The sequence below is a fragment of the Mesoplodon bidens genome (assembly GCF_964165515.1).
Source record: "Mesoplodon bidens genome assembly, chromosome: 5".
Lineage (NCBI taxonomy): Eukaryota > Metazoa > Chordata > Mammalia > Artiodactyla > Ziphiidae > Mesoplodon > Mesoplodon bidens.
This window is the reverse complement of record NC_138161.1, coordinates 48,397,552-48,414,305: the sequence shown is the minus strand read 5'-3', so window position 1 is coordinate 48,414,305 and position 16,754 is coordinate 48,397,552. Positions and strand designations below refer to the sequence as shown.

General features: G+C 36.3%; 1 protein-coding gene across 2 annotated transcripts in view; it reads right to left on the bottom strand.

The window, feature by feature from the left end:
• Positions 1-6,135: 6,135 nt before the first annotated feature.
• Positions 6,136-16,754, bottom strand: part of TBC1D23 (TBC1 domain family member 23) — a 65,051-nt gene continuing 54,432 nt past the window's right edge. The window contains exons 15-19 of one of the 2 annotated variants that reach the window (XM_081234999.1): positions 16,708-16,752; positions 13,520-13,608; positions 10,248-10,383; positions 8,571-8,765; positions 6,136-7,762 (exon numbers count right to left, since the gene is read on the bottom strand). In XM_081234999.1, coding sequence (XP_081091125.1) covers positions 7,681-7,762; positions 8,571-8,765; positions 10,248-10,383; positions 13,520-13,608; positions 16,708-16,752 — 547 coding nt within the window. In that variant the 3' untranslated portion in view covers positions 6,136-7,680. The remainder of the gene's footprint in view (positions 7,763-8,570; positions 8,766-10,247; positions 10,384-13,519; positions 13,609-16,707; positions 16,753-16,754) is intronic. The other variant, XM_081234998.1, reaches the window with a different exon arrangement.

Genomic DNA, 16,754 nt, shown 5'->3' with positions numbered 1-16,754 from the left:
TATTTGATGCTTTAATGAATTTTGGGTGATAACTGTGATTATGCCAGACATTGTCTTCACTCTGAGGAGATGCATGCTGAAGTATTTAGGGGTGAAGTGTCAGAATGTCTGACTTGAAAATATGTGCTTATATAGAGATAAACCAAATATGGCAAAATGTTTATTAAATCTAGGAGGAGGATATATAGCTGTTCATGGTACTATTTTAAGACTTTTTAAAAGTTTAAATTTTAACACTTTCATAATAAACTCAAGGGGAAATGCATAGCAATTATGGGGTTTTTGAAGCTTTAACAGACTATCTGGACCTGGCTTGGCAGCAGGAAGATCTTTAATAACCTTTTAAATTCTGCTATATTTATAGCCTTTTGAGGTTCCTTATTCAATATTAGCCTCTTACAATCTGTAAAAAAAAAAAGTTACCCTTCAGACTTGGAAGTTTATTGGCATAAAGTTGTATCCAACAATGGTTCCAAACACGGCTGGACATGTTATTGGAACATCCAGGTAGAGATGCCCAGTAGGCGGTTGGACATAAGCCTCAAGCTCAGATGCCCAGCCTGGAGACTGATTTAGGAGTCATCAGAAGTTTAGACTAACATGGAGCTCTGAATGCAAATGACAACAACTCAAGTGGACTGTGAACGGCACAGGCAGAAGAGGGGCCTGTGAAGCCTGGGAAAGAGCCATCCAAGAGGCAGAAGAACCAGGAGAAGACCATCAAGCCCAAGAGCCGGTGGGTGCTGTGTTCCTTACATCCCATGCAGGGAAACTGCCAACCTGGATTCGAGAGAAGAGGAAAGTAATAAAAATGAAAACTGTTTTTGAGCTTTCCCTTAGAACTTTCTGGGCATAATAGAAAAGCTAGATGCTGGGTTCCAGTTCTGGCTCTGCCACTTATTTTATGTGAATACCTAGGGCAAATCACCTCACTCTCACGACCTTGTCATCATGTGTAATACAAAAGGATTTAGAGGCAGAAGGAGAGAGGCAGGTGAGCTGAGTTTGTGCAGCCCTTCCACCACTCCACTCCCTGCCCCTTCAACCGCAGGAGCTCTGCCTGCGTGTTTCCATATTCCCTTTCATCAGATATTTGAAAAGCAGCAGAAGAGTAAAATCACTACACTAGATGGATCTCTAAAACCTAGCTAAAATTCTGCTGTTGCCAACCATGTCTCACTGCTTTAATGTCCACGTCCAGGCTGGTACTGATCAGATTTCCATTTTTACTCCAGAGGAGCTATTCCAGCATCTCCAGCCATCTCTATTTACATGTCTTGATACCAGTTCAAACAAAACTGTCTGAAACTAAATTTATCCCCTCTAAAAGAGCTCCTCATCCCCACTTCCCTCTTTCACTCACAGGCACCACCCTTTATACTGTTTTCCAGTTCTCTCTGCTCCCCATACCCTCCTCCCAAAAATCTAAGTCACTTCAGTGTCTTTCAAGTCTTTTACCCCCAACCTCTGGCTAGCAACAGGGTGCTTCTTACTCTCCTGAAGCATCCCTTGATTGCTGCCCCCTTTTCTGTCCCCACGACCACCATCCACAGCAAGGTCTTCCGCATTTTGGGGAGACTACTACAGGCAACTCATAACTGGTCTCCTTTCCACCAGCATCTTACCCTCCAGTCAGTCCTTCGTAGTATTAGGGAAGTTAGTCTGGGGGAACATGAGTTCAATTTTGGGGGTGAGGTAGGTATACAAATGACTAAGAGAGATGAAGGACTGAAAATCAGGAGGAAGAATTGGAATCATCTGCACCAGAAAAAGAGCAGAAACTATAAGAGTGGATGAGATCCTACAAGAATGTTTGATACTACAAAAGACAAAAGACTCAAACTTGGGAATTATCATATTGGGTTTAGAGCTTTGCACAGGGTGAGAGTCGAAGGAGAGGGGTGGTGTGTGTATGTAAATGTATGTATAACTGCTTCTAAATTTCTGATGCAATTGTCTACAAATCAGAAGACCAGAGTTCAAAACTTTGCTTCATCACCGAAAGGCCATGTAACTCTGGGCAAGTTATTAGCAGCATAGGGATAGCAACTTAAAATACCTACATGGACTAGAAAGGTACCTATGGAGTGAAGCTGGTGACTTGAGAGAAAAGTGAGCAGTGACCTGATAGAGGCCCCTAGCTCTGGCCTACTGTTTCCAGACCCCAGCAAAGAAGTCAGGCATAGCCTATCAGTCATGAGCATGAACTCTGGAATTGGATGGTCTGGTTTTAAATCCTGGCTCTAACACTTATTTGCTATATATCTTAGAAATAGTTATCCTCTTTGTGCCTTTATTTCTTCATCCATAATATGGGGATAATATCACACATAGCCTAAGGCTGTTGTGAGGATCACACTATGACCAACTGGGATTTACCCTGGGAATAGAAGGTTGGTTTAACATATGAAAACCAATTAATGGAATAAACCTTTAATAAAGGAGAAAAGCCACATGACTATCTCCACAGATGCAAACAACTTTTGACAAAAATCCAACACTGTTCATGACAAAAAATACTGTCCCAGGCAATGTTTGTGTACCCCTACAATTCATATGATGAAACCCTAATCACTAGTGTGATTTGGAGACAGGGCCTTGGGGAGGTAATTAGGGTTAGATGAAATCATGAGGATGGGGCCCTCATCATGGTATTAGTGTTCTTGTAGGAAGAAGAAAGAGCAAGAGAGCTCTCTTTGAGAGCATAGAGGAAAAGACATACAAAGACACAGTGAGAAGGTGCCCATCTGCAAGTCAGGAAGAGAACTCTCTAGAACCTAACCATGCTGCTGGTACCCTGATCTCGGACTTCAGCTTCCAGAACTGTGAGAAAATAAATTTGTTGTTCAGGCCACCAGTCTATGGTATTTTGTTATGGCAGCCTGAGCTGACTAATACAAACACTCAATAGACTAGGAAACAGAACTTCCTCAGCCTGATAAAGGCCATCTATAGGAGATTCACACTTAATGGTGAAATTCTAGATGCTTTCCCTCTAAGATCAGGACAAGACAAGAATGTCTGCTTTTATCACTTCTATTCAACATTGCACTGGAAGCTTTAGAGAGGGCCATTATGTAAAAAAGGAAATAAAAGGCAATCAGGGGCTTCCCTGGTGGCGCAGTGGTTGGGTGTCCGCCTGCCGCTGTGGGGGGTGTGGGTTCGTGCCCCGGTCCAGGAGGATCCCACATGCCACGGAGCGGCTGGGCCCGTGGGCCATGGCCACTGGGCCTGCTCGTCCAGGGCCTGTGCTCCGCGGCGGGAGGGGTCGCAGCAGTGCGGGGCCCACATACTGCAAAAAAACAAACAAACAAACAAAAAAGGCAGCCAGATTGGAAAGAAAAAGTAAAACTATCTCTGTTCATACATGATAGGACCCTAAATGGAGAAAATCCTAATGAATCCACAAAATACTGTTAGAACTAATACAAAATTCAGCAAAATTGGAAAATACAAGATCCATTAACAAAAATCAATTATATTTCTCCACATTAGCAATGAACAATCTGAAAATGAAATTAAGAAAACAATTCCATTTACAATAGCATCAAAAGGAATAAAACACTTAGGAATGTATTTAATAAAAGAAGTTTAAGACTTGTACACTGAAAAACTATAAAACATCATTGAAAGAAATTAAAGAAGACCTAAATAAATGTAAAGACATCCTGTGTTCATAGATTAGAAGGCAGTATTGTTAAGATGCCAATAATCCCCAAATTGATTTACAGATTCAATACAATACCTATCAAAATCCCAGCTTTTTTTTTCAGAAACTGATAAGCTAATCTAAAAATTCATATGGAAATGAAAAGGGCTAAGAATAATGAGAAACTAAGAAATAATCTTGAAAAAGATCAAAGTTGGAGAACTCACACTTCCCAATTTCAAAAGTTACTACAAAGCTATAGTAATCAAGACAATGTGTTCCTGGCATAAGACTATATTTATAGGCCAATGGAATAGGAATGAGAGTACAGAAATAGAACCTCACAGTTATGGTCCACTGGTCTTCAACAAGGGTCCCGGACTCTTCAATGTGAAAAAAAAAATACTTTTTTCAACAGATAATGCTGGGACAACAGGATATCCACATGCAAAAGAAAAAGTTGGACCCCTACCTCATATTCATATACAAAAATTACTCAGAATGGATCAGTGACCTAATTAAAAGAATTAAAACTATAAAGCTTATAGAAGAAAACACAGGAGTAAATCTTCATTACCTCTGATTAGACAACTGATTACTTAGATATGCCACCCAAAGCACCAAGTGACAAAAAGAAAAATAAACTGGACATCACCAAAACTAAAAACTTTTATGGTTCAAAGGACACCATCAAGAATGTGAAAAGAGAATCCAGAGAATGGGAGAAAATGTATCTGACAAGAGATGTGTACCCAGAATATGTAAAGAACACTTACAACTCAACAATAAAGACAAATAACCCAATTTAAAAACAGGCAAGGAATCCAAATCAACAGTTCTCCCAAGAAGTTATACAAATAGCCAATAAGCACAGGAAACTCAACCACCATTTCATTAGGGAAATGTAAATGAAAACCACGAGATACCACTTCACGCCCTAGGATGGCTATAACAAAAAAGACAGGAAGGCAAAAAAAGCAAGGAAGGAGAGAAACTGGACCACTCATACATTGCCAGATGGAATGTAAAACGGTCAAGCTGCTCTGGAAAATAGTTTGGAAGTTCCTCAAAAGTTAAATGTAGAATTTAACATATGACAGAGTAACTCAGAGATACCCAAGATAATTGAAAACATGTCAACACAAAAACTTGTATGTGAATATTCAAAGCAGTATTATTAATAGCCAAAAAGTAGAAGCAAATCAAATGTCCATCAATTAATAAATGAATATAAAAAATGTGATGTATCCATACAATAGAATATTATTCAGCCATAAAAAGAAATGAAATTCTGACAGATGCTACAACATGGATAAAGCTTGAAAACATCAGGCTAGGTGAGAGAAGCCAGACAAAAAAGCCACTTACTGTATTTCTTTTATCATAAAATGTCCAGAATAGGCAAATCCATAGAGACAGAAAGTAAGTTAGCGGTTACTAAAGGCAGGAGGGAGTGGGGAAGAGGGGAGCGACTGTTAATGTGTGTGGGGTTTCTTTTTGGGGTGATGAAATGTCCTGGAATTTAACAGTGGTGATGGTTGCGCAACTCTGAATATACTAAAAACCACTGAATTGTAGACTTTTCAAAAGGGTAAACCTTATAGTATGTGGATTATATTTCAATAAAGTTTTTTAAGTTCAAGATGTTAATGGTAAAGTTGAGATATTACTTTCATCACACATTCAACCTATGGAGTTGGGTCTCCCCCAAGTCAAACTGTCAAATTTTAAATAGAACTGTCAACCTATGGCAGTTAGTTTAGTATGTTAGATATCATGCAAAGGAGTTTTAATGGTCCTGTATGAAACATACCAGTGGCAAAATGGTTGAGTATATATCAGTAAAAATTTATCATCTCTACTAGAAAACATGTTTTATTAATGGTGGACAAGTGACATCAAATATTACATAGGGGATTAATTTTACACCTTAATAAGCAATAATAATTCCCAGGGATTGGGGAGAGATGAGGGGTACTTTTTCTTTTCACTCAATTTCTTTGAGCCTTGTTTTTCTCATCTTGAAAATACAGAAAATACCAACCTCATAATGCTGCAACCCCTGCAATCCTTAAGGGTCCATGAGAGGTGGATATCCCAGAGTGAATTCTAGTTCTCTGGTTATCGGGACAGTGAAGGGAGGATAAGCTACATAAGTGCCTAATACAATCAATGAAATGTCTTTCCATTTGATATACATGACTAATAACTGGGCTATTTCAGATGAGAAAACTGAAGTTCAGATGAGTAGCTCAAGGGAGGAATTTACTACATGTAGAATGTAATGTAATTAGTTTTAAACTACCTCTTTCCTCCTCCCCATCTAGAAGAACAGAAATAGAAATCTAATACTTTCAAACCTCAAATCTGAACATTTAAATTCCACTGAAAGGATAGCCCTCAATTTTGTTGTATCCATAGAGATTTACAAATGGGGGGAAAGGGAGAAAGAGAGAGGGAGAGACACACTGTCCTTAAGAACAAAGTTTTGAGCAAACTGTACTGATTTATTTACAACTGTAATTTATAAAGAGTAACACAAATATCTTTACACTAATATGAAAGAAGTCCCATGGCTGAAGTGGGCAAAAAATGAGACTTCAAGACATTTCTAAAAGGGGCACCAAAAGAAGGGAAAAAATGCAATACAACAGTTGTGGGGAGAGTTATAAATATCAAGTATTGCACCAGGTGCAATTTCATGCAAATGTCTTCAACCACTCAAACTTTATTATTTAGATATTAGAATAAAATATCTTGAACTATGCCTTTTTTTCACTTGATTTCCATTAAGTAAATTAAAATAACTGGCTGTAAACAGAATAAATCTAAATATTTCTATCAACCCCTTAGAGACAATCCATTACATTTTAGGACATAGCAGGTTGTGAGGATTTGCTACTTCCCAATTCCATGGCCTCAAACGTGTTCCTGGATTTCTTTCACCAAATGTGTCTAATATGAACCTCAATGAATTAAACTGAGAAAGCTGCAAAATAAAGCAGACCACTTTTCAGTTTTGTCATATTAAGAGACTAAAAATCATTTCAAACCACTGGAACTTTAGTAAGAGAACAAAAACCAAAGAAGAAAAAGAAATTTCAGAAAGTGATGACAAAAACTAGTTTAGACAGCTCTCTGATTATCTGGCTTTTCTTTAGGTGGATAATAGTGTGATCACAGACATAATCTCACTGAGGATAAATCCATGTGTACTCAACACCTGTTTTGAAACATTCTAAATCAAATATTCCTCTTGTAATAAAGACCAATGACATTTTTAAAGATACAAGTCAGTCCCCCAAGTGTTAATTTTAATCTTAACATGCCTACCTACTTATTATAATGCTTTTAACTGCTCCTTAGAGACAATAAGGATGAAGTTTAGTATCTGAAGCACTAAGTGTTCAAACTATTAGCTAATGGTGCAAAGATGACTTAGAAACTGATGTTTCAACATTTAACTAGCTGGTCTGCATTTGAGTGGGCTGGAATCTTCATCCATTGCATTAAAAAAGATTTCACCCTTTTTAAGAACAGAAACAGCAAGCTAATTATTAATCTATGTAATACTTTTTAGTTTCTGATACTGCTCAGTGGGTAAACCTAAATGTAGCAATTAAAGGGGTCTCTTCAACGAATTCTATCTCTAATTTTCAGTGAAGACACTGCAAATATATATGTGTATGGTTGTTTTTAAATCTAAACTGATGCATGTTCCCTTAAAACAGCTCTTCAAAACAGAACTGCATTCTGCACCCTTAGTTCATAAGGGCACAGGGTCAGTTACTTCAAAGTCATTTAATAACTGACCTTTATAAGAAATCATTTTACAAAACCAAAAATGCAAAAGAAAATTTTAAAAAAATTTAACTTTCCAGAGATTGATTATAATAATTTACACCTTCTTAGACTTGCTATTCAAGCACCCTCATACGCAAATGAAAGTCTTCGGTTAGTATTCAGTCAGGAAAATATGTCCATATTTCTCTTGGTTGCCTTAATTTCTTTTGAAATAATTTTCTTTTATATTAACTTTCCAAAGCATCCAAAACTTTCATGATCTGTTGTTTTATGGCTTTGGTAGCATCTCCTGCATTTGGAATCAAATACCTATGGGGGAAAAATATATATATTAATATAGAGCCTTCTGTTCAGGACTCAACTTAGATATCACTTCCAATGGGGAAGTAACCTACAAATCAAGCACAGATGCCCTCCTATGTACTCCCCATCACTTATTTCAACATATACTCAAAAGAGTTATTTTTAAAGAAAGAAAATCTAAATGCAAAAGCAAGGTGATTTTTCATATTGCATAGAGCAAGGTGGAATGCACTGGAGATCTGGAGTCAGGAGGGCTATATTTGGTTCTAACACAAGTGTGAAGATCTGGAAGTCATTCAACCCCTCTGGGCTTCACATTTTTACCTGTAAGATTAAAGATGGTTTAGCTTCGAGAGCAGTGTGGTCTATGGCCCTTGTGCCGGTCCATGAACTGCTTGTCACTGGTCCACAATGAGATAAGGAAGAACTTGTACCAGACTGTAAATTAACTACATCATCCAGCACACTGCTTACTTCGTTGATAAGTTTTTAAAACAATAATTTTTTGATGAAGGAAAATACAAGCTCGTATTTAATTGCAAACCAGCATTTAGTGTAGCACTGGTGTAGATTATTCCTAAAGACCCTTCTGTCAAAAAGCTTGTGAAATTAGCTACTGCACTTAATGAAATCATGTGCTAATGGCTAAACCATATATTACTACAAATTTGTAAGAAAAAAGATAGTGAGAATACTAATAAAAATGGTTCAAGTATCCTGTTCCACCATCCATTCCCCAAAATAGAGAAACAAACCATGTTTAATAATGAACTAATTCAGTAATTGAGATAACATCATCCTAAGAAAATCTTACCTTTCGATTGCCAAGATTTCTATTCCTGAAGTGCTGCTGTTTCCATACTTGAAGGTAATTAGCTCAGGATGTTTTTTTTTGGATGTTATTTTAACCACAGAATTTAGTGCTTGTCGAGACTGTATATAAGCCAATCCTTTCCGTGAAAGAATCTCCCTTAAACAGTACATATGTGTTGCAGTAACCAACAGATGACTTGAGAGGGACAAAAGCATTAAAAAAAACAAAAAGAATTTAAAGAAATGTCATTTAAAACAGCTATTACTTCAATAGCCCCAATTATAAAAAATGTTTAACTCCAGATGAAATTACTTTTGAGTTAAAAAGTGAAGGCAAAGGATCATCTATAAACAAATAAGCTACCTAGTAACAGCTTTTAATTTTCCTTTAGTTGTATGCAAAATTAATGTTTTATTAACAGATAATCCTGTAACTGTTTAAGAGCAAAAATTAAATTTAATATAATAAAAACTACAATACAATTAGAAATCATTAAAATAATAAATTTTTAGAATCTATTCTATATGGTATTTGGAATATACTACCTTTCAGACTTTTAACAGTAAACTATCCTCATTCAACATACCATAACATATACTTTATGTCAAAGACCACTAAGCAATACCTGGGCTGCCTTACATATTTAATAATATTCTGTAACTAGATCCTAAAGGCAAAATAGGGATAGAATTATTAATACACACACCCTGCTTTATGTCTCAGCTCACTTTTAGTATAGTGATAATACTCGCAGACTTTTATGAAATACAACAGGACAAACATCAGATATCCAGAATGTGGGACATTCTGCAGAACAGTTGGCCTAGGCTCAGAAGGGATTCATTCATCATGAAGAAAAGGGGGAAGTGTAGTGAGGGAAGCAGTACTGTTCTACACTGGGTGAGACTAAAGAGAGATAACAGGCAAATGCAATGTGTGAAACAGGACTGGATCCTGGACCAGGAAGAAAAAAACAAAGACAATAAAAGATACTTTAGAGACACTGAAAAATTTGAATGTGTTCTGTATGTTAAATGATGTTCATTAATTTTAAAGTTTATAAGATGTGAGAGTGTTACTGGAGTTGTGGAGGAGACCGTTCATATTCTTTGGAGATTTAGGCTGAAGCATTTAGGGGTAAAGTGTCATATCTATCAGCTTTTTCTGAATGGTTTGACAAAAAGAAAGTGTATGTGCATGTGTGTATGTATATACAAACATAAAGAGAGAGACAGTGTGAAAAAAAAGTTAAAAGCTGGTGAGTCTGAGAGGCTTATAAAGATATTCAATGTACTATTTCTTCAACTTTTGTTTAAATTTTTCAAAATAAAAAAATTACATTAGAAATATTTTTTTTAAATCAAGACATATAATACAAGTTGACAGAGGGAAATTATATCTCAGTGTGTGTGTGTGTGTGTGTGTGTGTGTGTGTGTGTGTGTGTGTGTGTTTTGCTGCACTGCACGGCATGTGGGATCTTAGTTCCCTGACCAGGGATTGAACCTGTGCCCCCTGCAGTGGGAGCTCAGAGTCTTAACCACTGGACCGACAGGGAAATCCCCAGGAAATTATATCTTATTGTACTTGGATACATAAAATTTCTTTTGCAGCTACCTTTTATATCATTACTTCCCTAAATTCAATTTTACTTCTGAAGAAGGTATTATAAAAAGTACCTAGGAAATATGTGTCCACTTTCTTTCACTTCTTTACAAGGAAAATGATGCTTGACGTCTGGCTTGTTTATCCAAGTCTGAATGTTTACAACCTCTTTTCTATCATCATCTGACATTGAAGAACTGTCAATTTCATCTATAAAGAATTATAAGATGTTAAAAGTGGGTATCACCAACTTTAAAAATGATACATTTTTTAATAGCCTGAAAAAAACTTCAGTAGTATTTTAAATACACATGTTGGAAAAAAAACAATTCTAACCAAGCTACTATATTTCCTTATGCCACTGGTACTACTATAAAAGCATTATAATGAAACATCACTCTATATGGTGTGAAAATACTGAGAATATACTTTTAAAATATTAAACTATGAGGAATTTCAACTTTTTTGATTTATATAACATAACTCTAATCTATGACTAGTCTGTCGAGAGATGGCAGAATTGTCCAATAATAATATTAGCATCTATCTTGAGGGCAAAGATGGCAGAGTTCTTTTTCTCTTGCTGGTTTCTTTTTTTTTTTAATTGAAGAATAGTAGATTTACAAAAGTATATTAGTTTTAGGTGTACAACATAGTGATTCAATATTGTTCTAGATTGCACTCCATCTGCAGAGTTGCTGGTTTCTGATTTTTTTTTTTTTTTTTTTTTTTTTTGCGGTACGTGGGCCTCTCACTGTTGTGTCCTCTCCCGTTGCGGAGCACAGGCTCCGGACGCGCAGGCTCAGCGGCCGTGGCTCACGAACTTAGCCACTCCACGGCATGTGGGATCTTCCTGGACCGGGGCACGAACCCGTGTCCCCTGCATCAGCAGGCGGACTCTCAACCACTGTGCCACCAGGGAAGCCCTGGTTTCTGATTTTAAGGAAAATAACAACAACAAAAAAATCTATGCTGGGATAGACAAGTAAAAATCTATTTAGTGGGATTTTTTGTGAGAGAAATATAAGACATTCTAGTTATTTTGTTTTTCTAATTTAACAAAGGGGAATTACACTCCGTAGAGTTAATAATTGTAGATATTCTTCTCTTTGTTTTTTGTTTTTTTTTTTTTTTGCTGTACGCGGGCCTCTCACTGCTGTGGCCTCTCCCGTTGCGGAGCACAGGCTCCGGACGCACAGGCTCCACGGCCATGGCTCGCGGGCCCAGCCGCTGCGCGGCATGTGGGATCTTCCGGGATAGGGGCACGAACCCGTGTCCCCTGCATCGGCAGGCGGACTCTCAACCACTGCGCCACCAGGGAAGCCCTTTCTCTTTGTTTTTTAAGAAATCAAAATATAAAGACATAATAAAAAAAAATGAAATCTCACATATCTATTCACTTCTATTCATTTCTGCCCAGTCACAACCCCCTTTCTTCCCTACTAAGAAAGAGTGACTATGTGAATTTGGTGTCTCATCTTTACTTTTAACCCAACATGAATATTCTTAAATAATATACAGTAGTGTTTTGCATTTTAAGTAAAATTTATATAAATAGTACAGTGTTCAATTGTATTCTTCTGCAACTGCTACCCTACTCCCAACATTGTAAAATTTATCCATGTTGACACACATAGCTCTAGTTTTCTTATTTTTCATTACTGTGCAATTTTCCAGAGTGTAAATATATATGTGTATATATACATGTATGATATGTGAAATATACCATCATTTATTCATCCATTTCCGTCTTCCCTTTGTTAACGGAATAACAAATGTTTAGAGAGAGATAGAGACTGACAGGTAACAGGAAAATGGCAAAAGAGGGGGAGGAAAAAGGAGAAAAGGAAACAATTACAAATAGCACACAGAAGTGCATGAAACGGAAGATAAAGAATAGCTAGAGGGCTTCCCTGGTGGCGCAGTGGTTGAGAGTCCGCCTGCCGATGCAGGGGACACGGGTTCGTGCCCCGGTCCGGGAGGATCCCACATGCCGCGGAGCGGTTGGGCCCGTGAGCCATGACTGCTGAGCCTGCGCGTCCGGAGCCTGTGCTCCGCAACGGGAGAGGCCACAACAGTGAGAGGCCCGCGTACCGCAAAAAAAAAAAAAAAAAAAAAAAAAGAATAGCTAGAGAAGGTGTTGGGGAAAAATCTGTATAGAAATAAAATACAATGTACTGATTGTTTTACTATAATATAAAATAAAAGAAGAAGTATATTTTTGGATTTTATATACAGGAATATAAAAATTTTGTGTAGGAGAAAATAAAAATTCTGTGTATTTGCTTCAAAAAAAAGAAATAACATATAGAAAATTACATTTACCTCAATGCAGTTTTCAGGAAGTTGACTCTGTAATATCCATTAAAATGTCAAATGTGAGTCCCTCTAATCTGGCAATCTTACTGTTAAGAATTTACCCTCTGGATATACTTGCAAAAGTTAACCTAGATATATGCATAAAGATAGCCATTGCTATTTGAAACAGAAATAAAACTGGAAAACTACCAGTGTCAACTGGGAGAAGAATGATTTAATTATGGTATGTTTGTATAATAGAAAGAGAACAGAATGATTTAATTATGGTACGTTTGTATAATAGAAAGAGAATTGTGAAGGTATACAGGCTGAGGTGGAAAATATGAAACATATATTACTAAGTGGAAAAAGCAAGATGAGATTTGGGAGTATTTTTTTCTTATTTTGTACTTTTACATACAACATATACTTTACATACCATACATATTTTTATATATTTTTTCTAACTCAATACACATTAATATTAATTATGATTACTTAAGCAGGGTAATCTGGGCAGTGGGATTATGAACCAAAGTAATAAATTATTTTTTAAAATATAAAGAAAGACAATCACAGAGGATAACAAACTTCCCTGGCATAATATCCCCATCTTGTGGCCCTTTAGGCTACTGCCTCCAGTTTCAAAAGGCTCTTTTCAGATGTCTCAATTTTGGAATTCCCCAAACTTCGGCCCCACAGCCCTCAATCTCCTACCCGGGTGGATCAGGGGGATTTAAATCCAATCCCCTGGATTTAAATACTATTTATACACTGATAATTCCCAGATTATCACCAGCTTAAACTTCTCTCCTCAGCTAAAGACTCCTACAATCAACCGCCTACTCAGCATTTCTATGGCATAATTTAAGATGTTCAAAACCAAACTCTTAATAGAAAAACCACAGACTCTCCAATCTCCTCTACAGAATCTCACTGTGTCTTTTTTTTTTTTTTTAAGCAGTTGTTCAGCTACTCCCAGAATTATCTCTATAATCACTCCTGGTGCTTGAAGAAAGCAGTCTATAAATAAGTGTATTGCTTATACCTGTGTCGTATTCTTCTTCATCCCCAATGCTGAAAACAGGCTTTACACCACGGTAAGGCTTTCCCACTCTGTCACTGCTGCTCACATGCCTATATTCAAAGAATTTTAGGAGGGAAATCATCACTTAAGTTACCAAAGATTTTCACCAAGTATCCTTTGAATATTAAAACAAAACACAAATGTTCTGTGCGCCCACCATGTACCACCCAGTTTCAGGAAAGCTATGTTAAGGAAATTGAAACAAGATAAGGAAATTGTTAGCAAAAGTGGCATAAGGTCTTGGGTATGCGGAATGTTTTCAAATCTGTAAAAATTAAATTTTAAACAATTTTAATGCTCACATAAAACCAATGCATTGTGAAGTTCCTTAACCTCTCTGTGCTTCTGTGTCCTTATCTGTAAAATGGCGGTAACAACATCTACCCTTCCTGGTTACTGTGAAAATTAAATCAGTTAGGACTTCCCTGGTGGCACAGTGGTTAAGAATCTGCCTGCCAATGCAGGGGACACGGGTTCGAGCCCTGGTCCGGGAAGATCCCACATGCCGCGGAGCAACTAAGCCTGTGCGCCACAACTACTGAGCCTGCGCTCTAGAGCCCGCGAGCCACAACTACTGAAGCCCGCGAGCCTAGAGCTTATGCTCTGCAACAAGAGAAGCCCGCGCACCGCAATTAAGAGTAGCCCCCGCTCCACGCAACTAGAGAAAGCCTGCACGCAGCGACAAAGACCCAACGCAGCCAAAAATAAATCAATAAAAAAATTAAATCAGTTAATATTTGGTAAAGCTCTTAGAACAATGCCTGGCATACAGCAGGTGCTACATACATGTTTGTTAGACAAAACAGTTTACAAAACCAAATATTCAAATTCCAGTAGGAGTGCCTAATTCTCATATGGGTACAAATGTCTTAAGGTTTTTCCTCCCATTTTTTTTTCATTACTGTTACTTTTGTTTCAACAGAAACTAAGATGCTACTTCTTTTACATAAATAAACCATGAAAATGAATTTGCCTTTCACTTTCAAGTGACAGAAACATAAACATGTAAACTCAAACTTAGTAAGTTCTGCAGGAAGTATGACCTCTCTTTTTTAATATAAAAATCAATACCTCATTACTTTTCAGGTAACCTCAAATAAACCAATAAGTAAACTTAAAATATTTCGACAAAATACCACATGTTTCTGGAGAAAGAGTATTGTATTATTTGTAGAATAAGGTTCAGCTAAGATAATGTATGATGAAGGAAAACTGTGGCTTTTTTTCCTTGTCATGTATCGAGAGTTCAATGTGGAAAAAAATCAAGTTATGTGTCTTTACTTAGTCTTAGAATTCAATTTTTCCAGAAGACAGAGATCAAATCTGTATTTTAAATGATTTCTTAATACATATCATCAATAAAAATCAAGACCTAATTTTGTTAAAATACGCTTAAATCTTTATTTCTCCCAAAACAACATTCCTCAACAGAAAACCAATGAGAGTTGAGTATATAATAGAATTATAAATTAGATTAATCAATACACTGCTTACAGTTTAAGTTATAAAATCATTTGATTTTTATGATAAAGCATATCTAATATAAAATTATCCTATAAATTATCAAACTATGCTCATTAAAGAAAATGAAAGAGATAATTCAAATACCTATGAAACTCAGATTCAGCTTTCTTAAAAAAGGCAAAGATAATATAGCTTTGTGTAACAATACTTTAGTGCCGTCTAGATTATAAAATTGTACGAGATTAAGTTATTGGTGCTCTCCTGATATTGAAGTATAAACTGCTATAACATAGAAAGTAACAAAGATAATGCTTACAGTAAATGCTTGAACCAGAATATAAGTGACATCCAAAAAAAAAAGCTGGACCTCTTTTTAAAAAGCAGTATATCTATGCTTTTTTAGCAGAAACAAAATCTACAAGAGTTTGACTAGATTTTAACCTGATTTACTGACCTCAAAAACCAACCCAATTTATTCTAACTTTTCACTAAACTCTATTTTCAAAATGAATATATCTGCCTGTGAACTAGAGAAGATAATTTGAATGTTTAAAAAATTATTTGCGATAAAACTTGGGAGTTAAAATTAGACTAATTCAATGGTCCTGTAACAAGAGAAAACAGCAAGTTGATTCACAAATAGATTATAATTTTAAAAGAAGCAATCTCCTTTAAAATTAGAAAATTATAATAGAAACTCTGTAATTGGCATTGGCCAACTCTTATCCATAAGTTCAAAGTAAACTATTGTTAAAAATGCTACTTCTAACTCACTGAAAATATTGAAATGACCTGCTAAAAAAGTCAACTCCATTAACTCGAAGCTTAACTTACATTCAAAGTATGATTAGAATTTCTTTTTAAATGTTCATAGGGATTGCTATAATTGATATTCAAATTCAAATTGCAGAAAAATCATGAGTATAAAAACTGTAAATCCATACAGTATAATGTTCTTTTGTTTATCCTAATTGAAGATCCAGTAGATTTCTAAACTTTAAACCTATGGAATCTAATGACAAGTACCCCGTTTTATTGGGGTCAGAGAAGAGATGGATTATACTTTAACATGTCCTCCATGGCCTAATTTCTTTCAAGGAAAAGCAAAGGTAGAATCTTAGAACTATAGTTTGTTGACACCAATTTATATAATGTTAACTCCCCAACTTAAATGCATACATCTTATTAAGAAAAACCTAGCAATATTATAAAACTACATGGTGTACATTGTGTACATGAAATAACAAAAAATTTGAACCACAAACTGTGCCTTTTTTCAGATGCTGTAATTTTCCCTACTGTTAGAGCAAAAGACAGAAGTAAATGATCTCCAAAGTTAATACCCTCCTAACTCTGAGACTACATATTTTCTTTGTTTCACCTTCCTCTGTCTCAGAATAAAAACTGCAGATTTTATGAAGTTGTTGGGTTTGAATGTACTTGATTTTCATCTGAGGAATGGGAGATATAAAGAAGAAGGCAAGGAAAAAAATTAAAATGATCGAGCAAAAAACCAAAAGGAAAACATATCAGCATCACACACTCCTAAAAGCAGAATGAGAAAAGTTTAGCACTTGAAACAGCTGCATGAAATTTTAGCCAAGACAACATGAGGCTTATAGACAGCATGACACATGCTAAAGGAAAAGGATGGCCCAGTAAAGCTGCTCTACTCATTGGCTTACCGCTCGGTACATGTTCTGTCTGGCCAAGGAAGACTGAAAGACATTCT